Here is a 21,809-nt window from a genome sequence, read left to right on the forward strand (position 1 = left end):
AAGCATCTAAAGCATTTTTTTTTATATAGTTCCGTCCTCTGGTTGCATTTTCTTGTGAATGAAGAAAAGGTGTGTGTGGCCCGTACGGGGATCGAACCCGCGACCTTGGCGTTATTAGCACCACGCTCTAACCAACTGAGCTAACCGGCCAGCTGTGAAGGTTTCTCTCAGAAAAATAAATATCACAACCTTCGATTTGGAAAAAATGTGGAAATCACAACCAGTTTTCATGAATGAATGTTCATCTGGTGTACAACTGATTTGGGTTTGTTTGGGGTTTTTCCAAACACCCAGAGTACATTAACCCTGCGAAGTAGGCCAGTTCACACACAGATTCCAGAAATACAACTTTCGGAGAATATTCCGCAACTTTGAAGAGGGGTGGATTTCAACTCTCAGAATTTTCCAGTCAGCACGAACCGAGTATGTGTGGTCCTCGACTTTACGACCAAAATTGAGCATGGCGTTCCTGCAGGAGGGGTAGTTCTCGACTTACGACCAAAATGATGCCTGAAATTCCTACAGGATACAATCCGTGTCGGTCAGCGGGACCAGAGGTTTACCCTTCCAAGCTTTTGGACTCATGCTGGAGCTTATCTTCGGGGGGGGGGGGGACATCTCTCTCTCTCCAGAATGTATGAGTTCATTGTAAGAACACTGACCAGAAGTCCTCGACTTACGACAGTTCGTTTACTGACCGTTCGAAGTTACGGCAATGAAAAAAGGGACTTCGGATTGTTTTACACAGTTTCCCCATGATCACATGATCAAAATTCAGATGCTTGGCAATGGGCTCATTATTTATGACCGGGGGTCATGTGATCCTCTTTTGCGACCTTCTGACAAGCAAACGTCAAAGGGGAAGCCAGATTCCCTTAACAACTGGATTACTAACGTACCCACTGTGGTGATTCACTTAGCAACGGTAGCAAGAAAGATCATAAAATGATTGCAAAATGTCTCACTTAACAAAATGTCTCACTTAACAATGGAAATGTTGGGCTCCGTTGCGGTCATAAGTCAAGGACTACCTGTAATCAATGGAACAGCTTGCCTCTTAGAGTTGTGGGTGTCCCATCGCTGAAGGTTTTAAAAAACAGACTGGACAAACCTTTTGATAGGGATGATATAAGGCCTCCTGCCTTGAGCATGGGGTTGGACTAGAAGACCTCCAAGGTCCCTTCCAGCCCTATGATTATATGTTGTATGGTTTTCAAATCCGTGACTTGAGGATTCTTTTGTTTCTTTTGACTGACACACGTCTCACTGTGACAACTTACTTACCCCTGGAAAAAAAATGACTCTTTTGACAATCTTTATGGTCAAATGTGAAATCACGTTGCCCATTTCACAGATTGGCTAGAAAATCAAGAGCGTTCAGTACGAAATTAGAACCGTGTCTTATATTTGAGGGATCCCACCACACACCATTATACTAACAGAACCTCCTTTAATTTATATGAGATTTTGGACAAGGGGAGTAGCCGTCCCGGACCCTAAACTCCTAACGGATCTGATTATTAAATTGCAATCATTTCATAAGTTCAATGATTAAATTGTGGCTTTGAGTTTCCCGCTGAAATGTAATCCATTGACATCTACTTGCATGAATTGCTTAATGTGGAGCTGATGTGCAGCAGCTGGCACAACGGCCACTATTTCCACAAATGAAGGCAGATATATATACATGTCCTGGCGGTAATGTTGCAGGATGGAATCTGGGTTGGTCACCAGGACCAGAGGTTTCGTCTTCCAAGCTTTCGGACTGGAATGGATCCAGTCCCTGGAAGCTCCATTTTGGACTGCAACGAGCCGGGGCAGGGCCAAACGGAGCTTCGGAGGGTCAGATCTGGCCCCTGGAGGTTCTATTTTGGCCTGCAACCTGCCGAGCAAAGCCTGCGGAGGCCCGAACGGCACTGCAGAGGGACACGCACAGCTGAGAGGCTGGAAAGGACACCGCTTGCTAGATCTTCACAAGGTAGGTGACCCGTTGCGGCAGGTTGAAGGGATCAATTTTGGGGAGGATGGGGTATTTCAGTGCATCAGGGAGGGCTTGGGTGATCTTAAGTCAGGTGATCTGTTCCACCATCCCCCCCCCCGTGGCCTTCCCTACCCTGAAATACCTCCTGTGCACTTAACGAGCCTTGCATTCAATTAGCGAAGGTGTGAGCGAAAGGAGGGAGTGATCCCATTCAAGGTACAAGATTCGCTCCCACAAATCTTTGGGTTACGAATGGAATGGGCAGCCTCCATTACATTCCTATCTTGAGAACTACCTGTCAGAAGTAGGCTCCTACCGGTTCAGACTGGTTTGGCCGAACAGGTGGTGGCGTGCCAGCCTGGGTCGCAGAACCGGTAGTGACCACTGGCTGGCCACGCCCTTAGTTGTTTCCAAACTAAGCCCCGATTGGTTGGTTAAAAATGGATCCTAATGCTCCATCACTGGGAGCAGGTGGCGGCTGTGATCTCAGTCTGGCGCGAGCTGCGGACCTGGCCTGGGGAGGCGGGGAGCGGCTCGCCCGGTGGCTGCTGCAAAGGCCGCGGGAGAAGCACTCCTTCTCGCCACTGACGGGCCTTCCTCAAGGTTGCAGCTGCAGCACTTCGCTCCTGCTGGAGAGCTCAGCTGGGCCACCAGGCCAGCTGGGCCTCGCCCACGAAATGAGTGTGCTGGAGAAAGGCTTCCCACTGGACCTTGGGGGCAGCTTCACTGAGAGCTCGCTCAGGTCCCTGGGAAAGAAGGTGACCCTGTTTCCGCGGCCTGCTGGCCACGGCTTTTGGGCAGGAAGGGCAATGGAGGGAAAGCCGAGACAACCACTGCCACCCCATGGTATCCAGACCTGGATCTGGGGCCAGAATATTAAAAAATATATATATTCAAAAAGTCCCAAAACTTATCGCCACTGGTTCAGTGGGCGTGGCTTGGTGGGGGTCATGTAATTGAGTGTGTATCAGTGATATCAAGTTGGCCATGCCCATTCAGTCACATCCCCCCACCCCACCTAGCCGCGGCCATCAAACCAGTGGTGAAAATTTTTGAAACCTACCACTGCTACCTGGAGTTTGCTTCGGCTGTCCAGCCCTCGCCTTCTAAGTACTTGATAGGCAGGTGTTAAATCAGCACTACTGTTGACTGATCAGGGAGGAGCCTGTTTCCCAGGCTTCCCTGGCTGTTTTTGTACCTGTACGTCCGACAATCTTAGTAGCGGCAAAATTGAATGTGAATGTGTGTCCTTGTTCATTGCGGCATGAGACTACCAATGAGTTCGTCTCTCCTCATCTGACCGCTTGCGTGGGTTCTTGCAATCTGGTGGTTAGCTTCCTCTGCACACACAGCAGCAGATACAATGCTAGAAATGCCCTCCAGCACAAGTTCGAAAGCTTGGAAGACTAAAATATCTCGTCCCGGTAACCAATCCAGATTGGTTCATACATTATTTCCACAATTGATTGAATGAATTCACTAACAAATTAGGATAAGACATTTTCTTCAGTTGGTAAGATTGGGGGGTGGCTGGGTTGCTTCCTGTTATTTCCAACCATTATATCTGGTTTAATTATTTTTGCAATTTTGGAGCATTTTTATTTTTACAAATTTTTATTTTTTGTAATATTGTAAGTGTCTCAGAATTACCGTGGTAAGATGGGAGGCCAATAAATTAAATAAATAACTAAGGATCTTATTTTTTAAAAAATGAGCACACTACCTAACATTGCTCTCAACCGGGCTGATCCAAAGGCTGTAATACAGGTAGTCCTCAACTTACAACAGTTCATTTAGTGACGGTTGAAAGTTATAACGGCCCTGAAAAAAAAAAGACTTATGAACATTTTTCCCACATGCAACCATTGCAGCATACGGTCACGTGATCAAAATTCACATGCGGGGCAACTGGTTCATATTTATGACGGTTGCAGTGTCCCGGGGTCAGGTGTCACAGTTTGCGACCTTCTGAGAAAGCAAAGTCAATGGGGAATCCAGAGGCACTTAACAACTACGTTACTAACAACCGTTACAGTGATTCACTTAACAGGCAAGGTCATAAAATGGGGCAAAATGCGCTTAACAGATATCTCACTTAGTAACAGCAGCGATGGGCTCGATTGTGGTCATAAATCGAGGACTTACAGCAGTGATGGTGAACCTATGGCACGTGTGCCACAGGTGGCACGTGGAGCCATTTGTCAGGGCACCTGTCAGTTCACCCCTTTTTAAAGCCATTTTTCGCCCTCTGGAGCCTGGGGAGGGCGAAAGCCATTTACTTATAAAGCCTCTGGAGCCTGGGGAGGGCGAAAAGAGCCTCCCCCGCCCCCCCGAAGGCCCTCCGGAGGCTTCACGAGCTTCCCTGAAGCCTCCGGAGCACAAAAAACCAGCCCTACGGGCAAACTGGAAGTTCGGGAATGGACTTCCGGTTTGCTCGGAGGGTCGTTTTGACTGCTCCGGAGGCTTCAGGGAAGTGTCCTAAAGGTCCCTCAAGCCTTCGAAGCGCTCAAAACGACCCTTCAAACAAACCACAAGTGACTTCCGGTTTGCTCGGAGGTTCGTTTTGAGCGCTCCAAAGGCGTCAGGGAAGCGTCCTGAAGGTCCCTCAAGCCTCCGGCGGGGCGGGGGTAGGCTGTTTTCGCCCTCCCCAGACTCCTATAAAGCCTCTGGAGCCTGGGGAGGGCAAAAAAAGCATGAAAAAAAATGGGGGGGGGGGAGCGCCTGTAGTGCGTGCACGCCTACACACTACCCCCTTCGCTCCCCCCATTTATGGCACGCGAGCCAAAAGGTTCGCCATCGCTGACTTACGGTATATCACAGAAGTAATCCACCCCCTCACGTGTTGTGGATATTTAAGGATACCTTTTCATGTGACAACGCTGAAGAAATGACACTTGGATACAATGTAAAGTAGTGAGCATACAGCTTGTATAACAGTGTAAATGTACTGTCCCCTCAAAATAACGCAACTTGCAGCCATTAATGTCTAAACTGCTGGCAAGATATGGATATTGTGTGATTGTTGTTGGTGTTGTTCCTGCCTTTCGTATTTGGCAGCCTCTCCACTGCTGACTCCAAACACAAGCCGTACAGAAAAGACGTTTTTTAAAGAATTAATTGGCATTTATTGGCACTTTGGAAAACGCCTTGGTCCCACGCAGAGCAGCAGCACATAAGCAATTTCCTTTTGCATCGTGTCAACCTGGTTAGTCTGTGTTTGGTCCGTAACTACGATTTCTGGAGGCTTCTTAAGTTCCGTAACCTGGTTTAGGGCGACCTTGAGAAAGGAGCACCTCGCCGTTTCGTTTTGCACCGAGTCAACCTGATTAATCTGTGTTCAGTCCAGTGGTGGGATCCTCTCGGTTTAACAACCGGTTCAGGGATTGCGCGATCGCGGGCGTGCAGTTCGAAGAAATCTTCGCTTCCTGGTTCCTCCGGAGGAGTAACGCAGCTGAGAAGATAAAGGTAGGAAAACAGCGCGGGTGCGTGGACCCATCTGTCGTCAGGGCGAACCGCTTCCCTCCCAGTTGATCGTCAACCTACCGGTTTGCCCGAACCAGTCCGAACCGGTCGAATATCTCCCCCTTCCCCCCCGGTTCAGTCCTTATCTTTGATTTCTGGATGCTTGTAAGTTCAGTAACCTGGTTTAAGGCGACTGTGGGAAAGCAGCACATAGCAATTTCATTTTGCATCGTGTCGACTTGGTAAATCTGTGGTCGGTCCATATCTATGATTATTGGGTACTTGTAAATTCCATAACTGGGTTTAGGGTGACTTTGGGAAAGCAGCAGATAACAATTTTGTTGGCATCACGTCGACTATAGGTTCATCTCTGTTCACTCCATAGCGATGATTTCTGGATGCTTGTAAGTTCAGTAACTTGGTTTAGGGTGATCTTGGGAAAGGAGACCAGCCAGAAAAGAGAGCTTTCGGGTTTCTGACCAGGCCTTGGAGAATATCTAAGGCGGCTTTGCAACGGGTGGCTCAGAATTGGGAACGGATTGCAGTCAAGCTAAGAACCCGTCAGGGTGAAATGGGGTCAAGGTTGCCCCTGTGGATAGTGCACGCACCACTCGCAGGCATTCTGGAACATACGCAGCCAGGGCGAGACTTTGACCGTCTGACGCCAGGAGGTTGGCATCCAAGGCCACTGCCAGGGTAGGACGCATCGCTCCGGGTGAGGCATCATGGCGAGGTGACGCCCGTCAGGAGAGCAAACGCCAGCAATGCCGAGAGGGGACCCATTCGGGTTTAGCGGGTACTCCTCCGTGGGCAGCCCTTGGTCATCCACGTAGCGAAGCGGAGCCAGTCGGGACGAGCGTACCCGAGCTAGGATTTCGGACGAGCGGAATCGCATCCGACCTATTTGGGGACCAGGAAGGGGGGGGGGGAGAGAAAGCTTTGTTGTAAAAACAGAACCAGTAAGGCCAAAGAATTTGAAAGTTATAAACCGTCAATTTTGTAAATAAAAATGGTGAGAGCTCACAAAGATTACTAGGGGAAAATAGAAATACACATTAGTTCCACAACCAGGGAGATCAGGCAGGAATGGTTTAAGTTCGATTGCTTTATGTAAGAAGGGGAAAATATGTTCTTATTTGGATATCCCTTCTGGAATTTGTGCTTGGGAAGAAAAAAAAATGAAACTTTGATCTTGGTTTTGTTGATTAGAAACATTTGGTGTTATATATGTTTATAAAACATACTAGCTCAGTGATGGACAACCTATGGCATGCGTGCTACAGGTGGCACATGGAGCCATTTGTCTCAGCTGGCCAGCGCGCGCGTAGGTTCACCCTTTTTAAAATCCATTTTTCACCCTCCCCAGGCTCCAGAGGCTTTACAGGAGCCTGGGGAGGGCAAAAAGAGCCTCCCTCACCGCCCGGAGGCCCTCTGGAGGCTTCATAAGCTTTCCTGAAGCCTCCGGAGCGCAAAACACCAGCCCTACGGGAAAACCGGAAGTTCGGGAACGGACTTCCGGTTTGCTCGGAGGTTCGTTTTGACTGCTCCGGAGGCTTCAGGGAAGCGTCCTGAAGGTCCCTGAAGCCTTCGGAGTGCTCAAAACAACCCTCCGAGCAAACCGGAAGTGACTTCCGGTTTGCTCAGAAGTTCATTTTGACTGCTCCGGAGGCTCAAGGAAGTGTCCTGAAGGTCCCTGAAGCCTCTGGAGGGCTTCCGGAGTGGCGGCAGAGGCTGTTTTCGCCCTCCCCAGGCTCCTATAAAGCCTCTGGAGCCTGGGGAGGGCGAAAAAAGCATGCAAAAAATGGGGGGTCATGCCTGGAGTGCGCGCACGCACACTGTGGGGGGGTCACGCATTGCATTATGGGTGCGGCACGCCCGCACACAACCCCCCTGCGCTCCCCCCACTTATGGCACGCGAGCCAAAATATGTTCGCTATCGCTAGACTAGCTGATAACCTCACAGGTTGTTCTTAACCACCGCTGCAAAAAAGTCATAAAATTAGACATCACTCACTGAACTTGCCTCGCTTAGCAATTTAAATTCTGGTCCCAATTATGGCAGTAAGTCGAGGACTACCTCGGCTTACGACCAGTTTAATCTTCTTGAATCTGCTGGCTCAGATGCCATCCAAGAAAGAGCAAAAGTAACAACACGGCTTGGTGGCCCGCCAGCATAGCTGGCAGCAGAGTTGGACAGTGGGGATGTTGGGGAGGAGCATGGGCCAGTCCTGGAGGCCGGGGAAAGCTTGGGCGAGGGCTCTGCGTCGGAGGCAGGGCCATGGCCGTCTGGCAGTGTTCAGGTGCCTACAGAGCCAGACAGCAGTGAAGCAGAGGAACAGCTGGAGCCTGTTCCCAGTGTGCGCATGCCCAGAGCTGCCAGTAGAAAAGAACTCAGAAATCAGGGTCGACTTGGAGTAAAGTCACAGGTAGAAGGGGAATCATGGAATTTGAAAAGAATTTCTTCTCTTATGATTTAGATCAGGGGTGTCAAAGTCTATAGCTCCCCTCTATGCCCTGTTTTCAGCCTGGATGGCATCCCGCAGCCCTCTGCCAGCAAAAATGGAGCTCCGTTTTCGCTAGCAGAGGCACCGCAGCCAGCTCCGTGAGCCAGATCTAAGCAACCCGCGAGCTGGATCCGGCTTGCGGGTTTTGAGTTTGACACCCCTGATTTAGATCTTTCAAATATTTTTTTTTCTTTTAATTCAATGTTCGCACATGAGAATGCACCCACAAATTGCCATTGGCGTTTCCAATGAAAAAAATACCTACAAAAAAAAATAATTAAACAGAGACGCCCGTTCCTTGTGTCCTGTATTGAAACGCCATTTCGATTACCTTCTCCGTGGGCCACCCAGATGCCCAGGGTAGATCCCGCCATGCCTCGCAGCATCAAGGCCGGACTTTCCTCGATCCCCAAATTCACGAAACGCGACTCAAACCGGCCAGAGATGTTGGGGCTCAGCAGCAGCCCTGGTTGAAGGGACCCATCTAGGGAAGACAAGGTCAGGGGTTAAAGGGAACCTTTCCCACGGTTATTTCTGACATCGAGAGGCTTGGAATAAGGGGAATGTCGGGAGAGGTGATCAGTCTTACCAAATTCTTTGGCCTCAGAGTTCTCGGCTCCTACCCAACCGAGCAGTGCCATCAGCTGGCAACCGTTGCACACGCCCAAGCTGAATGTGTCTTTGCGCTGGTGGAAAGCTTGGAACTGCGCCCGTGCCCTGGGGTTAAAGGTCACCGAAGCCGCCCAGCCTGCAATCGGAAACAGTGAAGTCATCCCAATGAATAAAATACCTTTTACATCTAAAATCTTCGTGCATTTTTACTATCCGTACCCTGCCATTCTCATTTAACTATAATGATTGAAACGTGCTTTTATCTGATAGCATCTGCATTCAAAAACTCAACCCCCCCCACTGGCATTCATTGGCAATCTCAACCAACCTCCTGTAACATTACATCTTGGAAGATACGTATATGTAACAATTACGATAGAAACGCACGAAAACGGTTTGTAACCATTCGACACGCTTTCGACCAGCTGGAAAGAAGGATGATTCTTTTTTGGTGTTTTTGTTTGTTTAAAACAATTCAAAAAAAAAATTTCAAAAAGAAACGGTGAAGTCAAAACTTAAAAGAGAGTGGGGTCGAAATCGAATACCAAGAGGATGTCACCCCCAAAGTTCTGCAATAGCATTCTCCAATACGTGTACTCCAGATGTTGCAGCCTATCAGCTGCCAGCCCACCCCCCTCCATAGCCGAATCGGAGGAGGAGGAAGCGTGGGAGAGAGGGTCAGCATCAAGGCAACCTAAGAGCTCTGGGGGGAAAGAGGGAGTGGAGCTGGCAGAGAGACAGAGGCGGAGCCTGGGCCATCCGTCAGCCCTCAGATGGAGAGTCAACAGCCCCCCAGGTGTGGAGGTGGCTGATGAGGAAGAGAAGGAACAGCTGGGTCCAGTGCCTGATGCGCGGAGGCGCAGAAGGCAGAGGAGAGGAGAGCGGTGGAAATCTATGGGCCGATCCTTGGGAAGGAAGAGCTGCCAGCAAAGCCCCCCCTTAGCTCTGGGGATAAAAGACAGGAGGAGGAGATGAATAGATGCGACAGACAACTATTCATCTGCCAGACAGACTGCTTAGCCTGCATTGGGAGAGAAACTTTTTGCCGGGGGCTACTGGCGCTTCGAATTAAAAAAATCTTTGAGTTAACTTCAGAAGGTTTGTTGTTTGGGGAGCTGGGTTAGAATACCATTTGCATCCTTTTAGAGAGTCGTTGAGGCCACTTGGAGCTTTGTGCCTGTCCTCGGGGGTCACCAGAGTAGTGCAAATGATTCCCCTAATCTGCAATTTTTTTCCTCTGGAAATCCATTCATACTCCCACATCATTCAAACAGCAGCTATCCAATTTGGGGTGAACGCCCTTCGAGCGGCGTGGAAATATGAACAAATGTCGGAGGAAAAAATTGCAGACCGCAGGAACCATTTGTATTACTCAGGTAACACAAGACCCCGAGGACAAAGATAAACCTCCAAGTGCTTCAGTGACCTCTAAAAAGGATGCAAATGACCAAATATGCCGTATTTTTCGGAGTATAAGAAGCACCTTTCCCCCCCCTCAAGAGGGTGAAAATTTGGGTGCATCTTATACAACAAATGTAGCGCCACCCATCCACCGGCCCCAATCCTTTGGCTTCTGCCTCCCAGCAATTTACCTCTTTGCAGCAAAGGGGAGCTTGCGGAGGCTTCAATAAGCTATAGCAATCCATGCAGCCTGTAACAGCTGATGATCGGGAGAAATTGAAAGTGAAACTTGCTGTTTGCTCCACTGGCAAATTGCTGGGAGGCAGATTTTTTTTCTTGTGCTAATCAGGCTGTTTGCTGCAAGGAGGTAAGTCAACAACTCTAAATGCCTATAGAATGTTCAAATTATTAGACTTATTTTTTAAAGACTGCTTTATTATTATTCTAGAAAACTTAACAAAATGAAGAAGCTTTTTAAAATAAATGCTTGATCTGAAGAGGTCCAGTGCTGTTGTTTTAAAAAGTGCTATTCTTTTAAATAGCAGAGAATAACTATACTCCCAGAAAGCACATCAATTTTAACAGCCATCTGTACAAGTTTAGTCTGGAATATAACACTACAAACAGGGTATATTGTCTGTACTGTTTGTTGCAAGGAGGCAAATTGCTGGGAGGCAAAGGCAGATATTTTTCCCTTGTTTTCCTCCCCGAAATCTAGCTGCGTCTTATACTTCGGAGCGTCTTATACTCTGAAAAATACGGTAACTTGGTAAGGAAACGTTTGGAAACCTGAGATATGTATTAGGGCTCTTCACAATAACAGAATTGATGTAAATACACCAGGACTCTATCATTCATGTTAATGTTTATTAGGTTTTTTTTTAAAAAAATAGCTTATCCCTCTTTCTCTTCCAACTTGCTGAACAGAGACGAATAAGCTATTTTTAAATAAATCTGCAAGCGAGGGTTAGGGTTAGACTGCTGCGAGATGGGAAGCCTATAAATGTAACAAACAAATAAAATTTAAATAAATCAAGTGATTCCGGGGATCAATTCCATTTATTACAGTCACAGACCAGAACAAATAAAATATACCACTTCTAGTCTTATACTTCGGAGCGTCTTATACTCCGAAAAACACGGTACATCCTTCCATTGTTCCCCACCATCCTGTCAGAACCGAAGAAGCTACTTGGATGAGAAGCAAAACGTCTTCAAAAGAAAGAAGCAAGGAAGTCCAGTTGCCTCCTGAAAAAGCCCCTTTGGGACAACTATGACCTGGAGGACGGAGAATCCCTACAGACTTTTCATTCGCAATATTTATCCCAGTGGTTCCCTAATGCAACCAAGCTGATGATCCTCCCAGTTCCTGGTTAGAGGGGAGACAGGACTCACCTTTAGCCGAGCCAAGGACATCAGCGTAACTGAAGCCTCCAACAAACACCAAGCCACGGAAGGAGTCTAAGGTCATCGTGCCCGAGCACAGATCCTGCATGGTCAGATCCCAGACCTGCAAATGACAATCCCCCAAAACAAGAGAATATAACACATGGGAGGCTCTTAAGGGAGGCCCCAGAAAGTCAGTGAGAAGGATATTAGATAACAATTTGCCTTCCGAGATCTGCAGCTCTTGGCAAAACTGGAGATGCCAATTCCAAATGTGCCTTTTATCAAAAGGCAACCGGGCTTTGTTTTTCCCTTGAAGAGGTTTCGCTTCTCATCCAGGAAGCTTCTTCAGTTCTGAACGGAAGAAGTGACGTGAACCGAAGAAGCTTTTGTGGTGTGCCACCAGCCTGCAGAGCTGGCAGCAGAGTGAGACAGCTAGGAAGTAGGGGAGGAACATGGGCCAGTCCTGGAGTCTGGGGAAGGCTAGGAGGAGGGCTCTGTGTCAGAGACAGAGAGGAGGCCATCTGGGAGTTATGTGCTGCCTCCGGAGTAGGACCTCAGCGAGACAGAGGAACAGGCTCCCCTCGTTCCCAGTGCGCGCATGCACAGAGCTGCCAGGAGGCAAAAACAGTTAAGACAGAAGCGACGAACTTGGGAGTAAGGCTAGGAGGTGATTGGCTCCTCCCATCGGACATAAAGGAGGAGCAAAGGCACGTGAGCCCTTGCAGGAAGCAACTTGGTTCATGCTGGTCAGTTTACCTTCTGAAGCTCCGTTTTGACTCTTTGCTCTATGTGGTCTTACCAAGCTAACTGCCAATTAAGTCTTTGTCAGCGTTTCAAGGAATATAAAAGTGGGTGCCTTATCCCGAAGAACTTTGGCAGCCTACTGCAGGACTCTTTGCAACTATTTGGGACTCATTATGGGCTGTGAATGAACATAATTCACAGCCTTTGAAATAAAAAGAGGGTTTGGGGGACTAAGTGTGTGCTTTTTAACAGTATCAGGAAGCCTAGGTCAGAACAGGAGCTTCTTGGATGAGAAGCGAAACGTCTTCAAGGACAAATGAAGTCCAGTTGCCTGTTGGGGGGAAAAACACCTTTGGGACAACCATGACCTGGATGACTGAGAATCTCCATAGACATGGAGATCTACAGCTCTTGAGGCCCTTCTAGGATGGGTAGATCATTTCAATCCAATTGGTACTGACAGAAGAGAATATGTGTAGCACGGGGTTAAACTGTGAGGTCCCTGGTGCTCTCTGAGTTTAAACATCTCCAATCCTTAAATTCAGAAAGCACCAAGGACCTCCCAGATCAGGGGTGTCAAACTCAAGGCCCATGGGTCAGATCTGGCCTTCGGGGTGCTTAGATCTGGTCAGCAGGCCTCCCTGGAAACAGCAAAGGACTGGCCCACAATGCCTCTGCCGGCGAAAACAGAGTTCAGGAGAGCTGCAGGTGGCTCTCTCGGGCTATGTTTTCGGCTGCGACGGCCTCCTGCAGCCCTCTGCCAGCAAAAATGAAGCTCGGGGAGGCCAGACACGGCCTATCCAGGTTCCGTTTTTGGCCGCGATGGTCTCCAGCATCCCTCTGCCAGCGAAAGCGGTACTCGGGAAGGCTGCATGCATTTTTGCTAACAGAGGATTGCAGGAGGCTGTCTCGGCTGAAAACAGAACCTTGATGAGTGATGTTGAGCTGGTCATTCCCACCTTAGACATGCCCCCCGCCTAAGATCAAACACAACCGTGGTGTGGCCCTCAATGAAATTGAGTTTGACACGCCTGTCCTAGATCCTTTTGAGTGGCATTTACGGGGTAGGAAAGGTATCCCAGAAGAAAACCCAACGGATGTTTTTCAAAGGACAAGTTCTCCCCCCCCCTCCCAATCATCTCTCAATCCCTCAGGATTTGTGCAACATCCGTTCGGACAAACTCACCTGGAATCCAGCCATAAGAAACGCGGCCACCATTTCACGATCTCCATTGCTCCCTTCTTCGCGAAGGACAGCCACACGGGGAGCAGGCAAGGCTGGCGGTAGGAAGTAAATAAAAGAAGCGTTCTTCGGCAACCTAATTTCACCCCTGCCAAGTTCTTCTCTTTTTTTTTTCCCCTTCGAATGATTACAGGTAGTCCTTGGCTTACCACCATTCATTTAGCGATCGCGTGTTTCGCGCACGCTTTGCGCTGGCCCGCGCCTGACGCGCGCTACAATCGCAGGAGCATTTTTACCAAAACTTACCTTCCATGTTACTTCTTTGGAAGTAACACAGCTGAACCACGCTGCCACGCTAAACAGCTGAGTGGGAGGATATAGTTAAGCACAGCACAAGGGCAGGCGGGCGGGCCAACCTGATCGTTGGAGCAAACTGGTTCACTCTCAGCTGATCGTCAGAGCTGCCGGTTTGTCTGAACCGGTCCGAACCGGCTGAATCCTACCCCTGGTTTTAAGTTACAATGGCAGTGAAAAAAGTGACCTGACCGTTTTTCATACTTAATGAGGAGCCAGATTGTTGGCGGGCAATATGCTGACTGTAAACCGCTTAGAAGGGGCCGTAAAGCTCTGTGAAGCGGTATATAAGGCTATTGCAGGGGTGGGTTTCAACCGGTACGAACCAGTACGGCTGCACCGGATGATGAAATTTAGCGTGCCTTCCAGTACCCATTGTTCTGGAGGCCCCGTACTAGAACGCTCCCTCCCCTGGCCTGCCCCCACCCGCTCGCTCCCCACCCACCCGGCGCTCTCTCTCTCTCTCCCCTCTCTCTCCCTCCCGCTCTCTCCTCTCTCTCTCTCTCCCTCTCTCCCCTCTCTCTCCCTCGGTCTCTCTCTCTCTCTCCCGGGCTCTCTCTCTCTCCCTTTCTCTCTCCCTCCCTCTCCCTCTCCCTCTCTCTCCCTTGGTCTCTCTCTCTCTCTCCCAGTCTCTCTCCTGCCCGGCGCTCTCTCTCTCTCTCTCCCCTCTTTCCCTCCCTCTCTCTCTCCTCTCTCTCTCCCTCTCCTCTCTCCCTCCCTCTCTCTCCCTCCCGCTCTCTCCTCTCTCCCCTCTCTCTCCCTCGGTCTCTCTCTCTCTCTCTCTCCCGGTCTCTCTCTCTCTCTCCCTCCCTCTCCCTCTCTCCCTTCTGCTCTCTCTCTCTCCCCCCCTCTCTCTCCCTCCCTCTCTCTCCCTTGGTCTCTCTCTCTCTCTCTCCCAGTCTCTCTCCCTTGGTCTCTCTCTCTCTCTCTCTCCCGCCTTTCTCTCCCTCCCCCTCTCTCCCCTCTCTCTCCCTCGGTCTCTCTCTCTCTCTCCCGGTCTCTCTCTCTCTCTCCCTTTCTCTCTCCCTCTCCCTGCCTGTCCGCACCATGCTTGCAAAGCGCAGCATGAGGGGCAGAAGCCCCCAAACCCAGAGGGGAACCTAAGCAAAGAAAGAAGCGGATAGCTGGGTGGAGGAAGGGGAAAACCCTAGCGAGGGCTGCCTGACGCCAACTCGACTCCACGCAGAGTGGGCTGCAGAGGGTGCCATAAGGCAGGTTGATCAGGGCAGCGTGCTGCTGCAAGAAGCCGCGCTACTAGTGCTGGAGCTGTGTTGCCCCGCTGGGTTCGGGGATTTCTGCCCCTCGTGCCGCGCTTTGCAGCCGCCGGAGCCCTGCACAGTACTTTTTAGGGTGTTGGGCAACCTGGTTCTGGGGGGGGGGGAGGGTTCCGGGTCACATGACCGCCAAGCCACTCCCACCCGGTCACATGACCGCCAAGCCACTCCCACAAAACGGGCCACACCTGCAGAATGGGTTCTAAAAAAAATTGAAACCCACCCCTGGTCTATTGCTATTTTATGACCGTTGTAACATCCCTGTGGTCACGTGATCAAAATCCAAAAGCTTGGCAACTGGCATGTACTTAGGATGGTTGCAGAGTTCCCTTGGTCCCCTGATCCCCTTTTGCAACCTCCTGAGAAGCGAAGTCAACGGGGGAAGCTGGATTCACGGAACAACCGTGTTGCCAACTAAACAACGGCTGTGATTCACTTAAGGACTGTGGTGAGAAACTTGCTTGATAACCGTCCTGCTCAGCAACAGAAGTGTTGGGCTGAACTGTGGCCGTACGTCGAGGACTACCTGTAAAGCAGGGACAAGCAATTCGCAATCCCTCCAAAGTTCCGAAGCTCCTCGTTTCATGTTCCTGGAATTTCAGACCTCCGACTCCAAAATCCATCATTATCATCTTTTAACGACCCCGTAATCCCTTGTGGGGTGAAGTCTGGGCAACTGAACGGAGCTAGCAGAGTGTTTACTGGCCGGATGCCTTTCATGTTGCCAGGGCGGAGTTTTGTTCAGCTGATATATTCTCATTGTGCCCAGAGAAAGAAATATCTGCCTCTACCTAGTGTCGAACTCACAGCCTCCTGATATGTCGCGAGAGTTCCATCTCTAGGCCACCCGCACCACTCCCCTAAATCCATCAGTATGCTACTAAATAATAATGCAACATTCTGCTTCCCCCCCCCCCCTATTTTTAAAAGGGAAATGAGGAATATAACTGGTACATCGGATTAATATTGCTATTGCCCAGGTAGTCCTCGACTTACAACCACAACTGAGCCCCAAACCTCGGTCGCTAAGCAAGACATTTGTTAAGTGAGTTTTGCTCCATGTTACAAACTTCCTTGCCCCAGTTGTTCAGCGAATTACCGCAATTGTTCGGTTAGTCGCACCGTCATTAAGTGAACCCAGCTTCCCCATTGTCTTTGCTTGTCAGGAGGTCTCCAAAGATGATCCCATGACCCGGGGACAATGCGACCGTCATAAATATGAGTCATTTGCCAGGCATCTGAATTTTGATCACGTGTCTCGCTTAGCGACAGAAGTGTTGGGTTCAATTGCAGTTGTAAATCGAGGACTACCTGGACAATAGTAACATTAATCCAAGCTTAATGCATCGGTTATATTCCTTATTTCCTTTTTTTTAAAAAAAACAACCAATAGGGTGAAACTGCAGAATTATTATTTAGTAGCAAAATTCACTTAACAAATGTCTCACTTAGCAACAGAAAATTTGGGGCTCGGCTCAACTGTGGTGGTAAATCGAGGATTATCTATATATCCGTTTCTATTTCTTGGTGTGAAACCAAGATGTCGAGGGAGCTAAGTTCAGAACGGCCTTCCTTCCCAACTTCTCCTGGAGATCCCCTCCATTTCCTACCCATTTCCTGAAGAAGAGGAAGTTCCTCCTGAGGGTTGAAGGTCAAGGTGAAGTTGGGTTCCGTCCTCTTGGCCAAGCCCATCTCTTCTTGAGCCACACAATCGGGATTGGCTTGCAGTCTTTCCAGCTGGAAACTGGTGGCCTCCCACCAATTCCTCAAGGTGGAGACTTTCTCCCATAGCACCTGCTGACCATTCACCGTGACCTGGACCTGAAAATAGACACCAAGGAGACCTCAGATGGAGAGCCAACAGCCTCCAGGTCTGGAACATAGGCTGTCCAAGCAGAGGGAAGACGTGCGGGAGTGCAAGGCCAGCGACCGGCGCCTGGAGGCTCAGCGGGCTGAGATGGTCAGCCAGTTCCAGGCCATGATGCAGTCCCACTGGAACAAGGCCTTCTGGCTCTTTGCCACCAGTGGCGCTTCCCTCCAGCCTTCGCCCAAAGCCCCCCACCAGGAGGCCGAAGCAGACTCCAAGTCGGAATTTCTGCCCCCCTCCGACCCGCACGAAAAGACCCCAAAGGGGAGACTCTCTGCAGCAACACAAGCGTTCATTGCACGTATCCAACCCAGGACATGTAACTTTAACTTTTAACTTTTATTTAATTTATAAACCGCGCCCTCTCCCAGAAGGGACTCGGGGCGGTGTACAGTCATATTAAAACACAATATAAATACATACAGATATAGATAAATATAGATAAATATAGATATATATGGAGGAGGTAACATATAAACTGTACAATAATAATTAAAATTAAAATTAGAGATACATTAAAAACTACCCCTAAAAAGCTACCCAGAATAAAATGTTTGCCAGGAGGTAAAAATGGGACTATAAATGGGCTAGGCCAGCTAATTGGAACAGGTGGGTCTTGAGTTTCTGTCGGAAGGAGCGGAGGTCGGTAGTGGTTCTGATATCGGGGGGGAGGTCGTTCCAGAGGGTTGGGCCCATCACAGAGAAGGCTCTACTCCTGGGCGCCGCCCGTTGGCATTGTTTAGTGGACGGCACCTAGAGGAGTCCCTCCCTGTGGGAGCGAATTGGTCGCAGGGATGTATGAGGTAAGATGCGGTCCCGCAGGTAACTAGGTCCTGTGCCATGGAGCGCTTTAAAGATGGTAATCAACACCTTGAAACGCACCCGAAAAACCACAGGTAGCCAGTGCAGCTCGCGCAGGAGAGGTGTTATGTGGGAGTACCTGGTACTCCCCATGATAGCCCGCGCAGCCGCATTCTGAACTAGCTGTAGTCTTCGTGTGTGCGTAGGGCGTCCCGGTCCAATAGGGGGCGCAATTCGCACACCAGGCGGACCTGGTGGAACGCCCCCTCGCCACATGGTCATGTAGTTTGAGGATCCCTGATTTAGTGCAATATAAAAAATGCAAATAATTTTTCTGCGGACCCCCAAAATTTTCTCACGAACCACCAGTGGTCCACGGACCCCCAGTTGGTGACCGCTGCTCTAGTCCCTCTCTGTTGGTGGCCTTTAGTTGTTGAACTCCCTGGTTCCCATTCTTTTTTTCTACCTGGTCCTCTCTGCATTTACCATGGCGTTTGGACCCCGAGGACCGGAATATCCAACGGGGACACAGCGCACCCCAGCTTCCCGGTACCGTCCGCAGACATCAGCTGCCGCCGCGCGGGGCACTTCCAGCACCAATCCAAGTTCTTCCGCGAAAAGAACCTCCAAAGCTAAGAAAGAGAAGAAAAACCACAATATCATGAGAAATATTTCCTCGCCCTCCTCTCTCTCATTCTCTGCCCCCCACCCCCCGGGAATCCATTTCAAGAAGGCCCATAGGTAGTCCTCGACTTACTACAGTTCATTTTAGTGACCGCAACAAATCAGAAGGTCGCAAAAGGTCGATCAGGCGAGCCTGGCATACTGCCACCGTCACAACTCGGAGCGACTTGCCAGATGTTGGAATTTTTATCACACGACGTGTGATGCATCGTTTTTCCCACGAGGGTCGCAGCTTCTCCATGTCATCCAAATTCAAACATTTGGCAATGGATAGAGAAGACAGATGAGCGAGAGAGATAATAGACAGACGGATAAAGGACGGACGGACGGATGGATGGATGGATGAAAGAAAGAGAAAGGAAGAATGAGAGAGAGAGAGAGAAATAAAAAGTGAAAGAAGGACGGAAAGAAAGAGGAAGGGAAAGAATGAAAGAAGGAAGAAGAGAAGAAAGAAAGAAAAAAAGAGAAAGAAAGGAAAGAAAGAAAGAAAGAAAGAGGAAGGGAAAGAAAGAAAGAAAGAAAGAAGGAAGGAGGGAGGGAAAGAAAGAAGGAAGGAAAGAAAGAGGAAGGGAAGGAAAGAAAGAAAGAAAGAAGCGAAAGAAAGAAGGAAGGAAGATAGGGAAAGAAAGAAAGAAGGAAGGGGAAGGAAGGAGGAAGGAAGGAAGGAAGGAAGGAAGGAAGGAAGGGAGGGAGGGAGGGAGGGAAAGGGAATTTTGTGAAGGCTGCAGTGTCCCAGAGTCCTTTGGTCTCCTTTTGCAACTTTCTGACAAGCAAAGTCAGTGAAGAAGCCAGATTCACTTAACAACCACGTGAGTTTGATCCTAGGTAAAGGCAGATATTTCTCTCTGGACATAATGAGAATATATCTGCCGAACAAAACTCTGCATTGGCAACAGGAAAGACATCTGGCCACAGATCCATTCAGTTGTCCAGACTCCACCCCCCAGAGATTATGGGGTCATTAAAAGGAGATGATTGATGATGATAGAAGTCTAACTGCTATTGCTACAGCTATTGCTATTAAAAACAAATGTAGTCAGGTGATGCCTGACTTAATGACCACATTGCTTAACAACAATTTTTTCCCACTGGTCGTAAGTCAGGGCTCCCTTCATTTATTTTGACTGCTGTTCTTTAATATGAGGCACTCAATAAGTCTGACCCTCTCCTGTGGCCCGCCAGCAAGCAGCAGAGCTGGCAACAGATTTAGACAATGAGGAAGTTGGGGAGGAACATGGGCCAGTCCTGGAGTCTGGGGAAGGCTCTGATGAGGGCTCTGTGTCGGAGGCAGAGAGGGGGCCAGAGCCGTATGCCAGTTATCAGCAGCCTTCAGAGTCTGACATCAGTGGGGCAGAAGAACAGCTGGAGCCTGTTCCCACTGTGCAGAGTTGCCAGACGAAGGGAACAGCTGGAGAACAAGGGTCCACTTGGGAGTAAGGCCACAGGTGGACGATGAATGGCCCTTCCCAGAGGAAATAAAAGAGGAGCGAAAGGGGAGTGGAGTTTGCAGGAGACAATGAGTTCGCTTCATTGGTTCGTGACTCTCCGAGACTCCTTGCCAAGTTTTGCAGATATCGGCCTGGCAGCTCTCCAAGCCAGAGAAGGTCTGTGACTGTAAATCCTCCCTTGAATGACTTTGCTGGATGTGAATGAGCAGAATTCAGAGTCAATTAATAAAAGGGGTATTTTGTCGGGACCAGGAGTTTGCTTCAGGCTCTTGGGACGCCTCGGTCAGAATATTCTTTTTCCCCTTCCACAAACTCTCTCGGTCCACATATGCCCACTGCCGTTAACTGTCTCCCCAGTTTACTCACCCTGGATCCCCGGTGCCCCGAGCTCAATGTGGGCACCGCAATTCCCAGCAATGGCCATCTCCAGCAAACAAGTCAGAAGTCCCCCATCGCTCACATCATGGCCAGAAGAAAGAAGAGAATCTGCGGGAGAAAAGAACATCCGACGTCTTTTTTATGGGACATGTTTTGATTACAGTGGAATACAATTCGATGAAAGATGGAAATCAAAATGAAATTCGGGGAGACATGATAACAGTGTTCGAATATTTGAGGGGCTGCCACCAAGAAGAAGGAGCCAAACTATTGTCCAAAGCACCTGAAGGCCGGACAAGAATGACACCAAGCTGGCAGGAATAGCCAACACTCCAGAAGATAGGCTTAAGATACAGAAGGATCTTGACAAACTTGAACATTGGGCACTATCTAACAAAATGAAATTCAATGGTGAAAAGAGTAAGGTTCTACATTTAGGCAACAAAAATGGAATGCACAGGTACAGTATAGGTGATACCTTGCTCAGTAGTAGTAACTGTGAAAGGGATCTTGGAGTCCTAGTGGACAACCATTTAAATATGAGCCAGCCGTGTGCAGCAGCTGCCAAAAAAGCCAACACAGTTCTAGGCTGCATCAACAGAGGGATACAATCAAGATCACGTGAAGTGTTAATACCACTTTATAATGCCTTGGTAAGGCCACACTTGGAATACTGCATACAGTTTTGGTCACCACGATGTAGAAAAGATGTGGAGACTCTAGAAAGAGTGCAGAGAAGAGCAACAAAGACGATTAGGGGACTGGAGGCTGAAACATATGAAGAACGGTTGCAGGAATTGGGTACTTCTGGTTTAATGAAAAGAAGGACTAGGGGAGACAGGATAGCAGTCTTCCAATATCTCAGGGGTTGCCACAAAGAAGAGGGAGTCAAACTATTCTCCAAGGCACCTGAGGGTAGGACAAGAAGCAATGGGTGGAAACTAATCAAGGAGAGAAGCAACTTAGAACTGAGGAGAAATTTCCTGACAATTAGAACAATTAATCAGTGGAACAGCTTGCCTCCAGAAGTTGTGAATGCCCCAACACTGGAAGTCTTTAAGAAGATGTTGGATAGCTATTTGTCTGAAACGGTATAGGGTTTCCTGCCTAGGCAGGGGGTTGGACAGAAGACCTCCAAGGTCCCTTCCAACTCTACTATTGTATTGTATTGTACTGTAAGAAGCAACGGATGGAAACTAATGAAAGAGGGAAGCAACCTAGAACTAAGGAGAAATTTCCTGACAGTTAGAACAATTAGTCAGTGAAACAACTTGCCTCTAAAAGTTGCAGCACGGGAGGTTTTTAAGAGATTGGACAAGTGTTTGTCTGATGTGGTATAAGAGCAAGGGTTGCAACCTGTGGCTCTGGAGCCGCAAGTGGCTCTTTCATTCCTCTGCTGCAGCTCCCTGTGGTCAGTCAATGCCATAATGATAGGGCTTTTGGCTAGGACAGGCAGAGGAAAAAGGATGCCATGCTAGGAAGAGACTCGGGGGGGGGGGGGGGAACTGGACTGCTGATCAGCAGAGGAAAAAGAACGCCACGCTAGGAGGATACTCTATGGTGGGGGAACTGGACTGCTGATCAGCAGAGGAAAAAGAACGCCACGCTAGGAGGAGACTCTATGATGGGGGAAACTGGACTTCCGGTCGGCCCCAGAATTGAACTGGAGGGCTTCCATTTAGGACTTTTGCGGCTCTTTTGAGTGTTTAAGATTGCCGACCCCTGGT

At 49.1% G+C, this 21,809-nt stretch overlaps 1 protein-coding gene across 1 annotated transcript in view; it reads right to left on the bottom strand.

The window, feature by feature from the left end:
- LOC309401081 (phosphoribosylformylglycinamidine synthase-like) overlaps positions 1-21,809 on the bottom strand; it is an 83,904-nt gene that overhangs the window by 15,174 nt on the left and 46,921 nt on the right. The window contains exons 22-29 of the mRNA XM_081970027.1: positions 20,071-20,190; positions 18,059-18,204; positions 16,515-16,725; positions 13,280-13,371; positions 11,356-11,470; positions 8,537-8,695; positions 8,279-8,431; positions 6,133-6,343 (exon numbers count right to left, since the gene is read on the bottom strand). Of these exons, the coding sequence (XP_081826153.1) occupies positions 6,133-6,343; positions 8,279-8,431; positions 8,537-8,695; positions 11,356-11,470; positions 13,280-13,371; positions 16,515-16,725; positions 18,059-18,204; positions 20,071-20,190 (1,207 nt within the window). The remainder of the gene's footprint in view (positions 1-6,132; positions 6,344-8,278; positions 8,432-8,536; positions 8,696-11,355; positions 11,471-13,279; positions 13,372-16,514; positions 16,726-18,058; positions 18,205-20,070; positions 20,191-21,809) is intronic.

The sequence above is a fragment of the Natrix helvetica genome (assembly GCF_964273705.1).
Source record: "Natrix helvetica genome assembly, chromosome: Z".
In the NCBI taxonomy this organism is placed as follows: Eukaryota; Metazoa; Chordata; class Lepidosauria; order Squamata; family Natricidae; genus Natrix; species Natrix helvetica.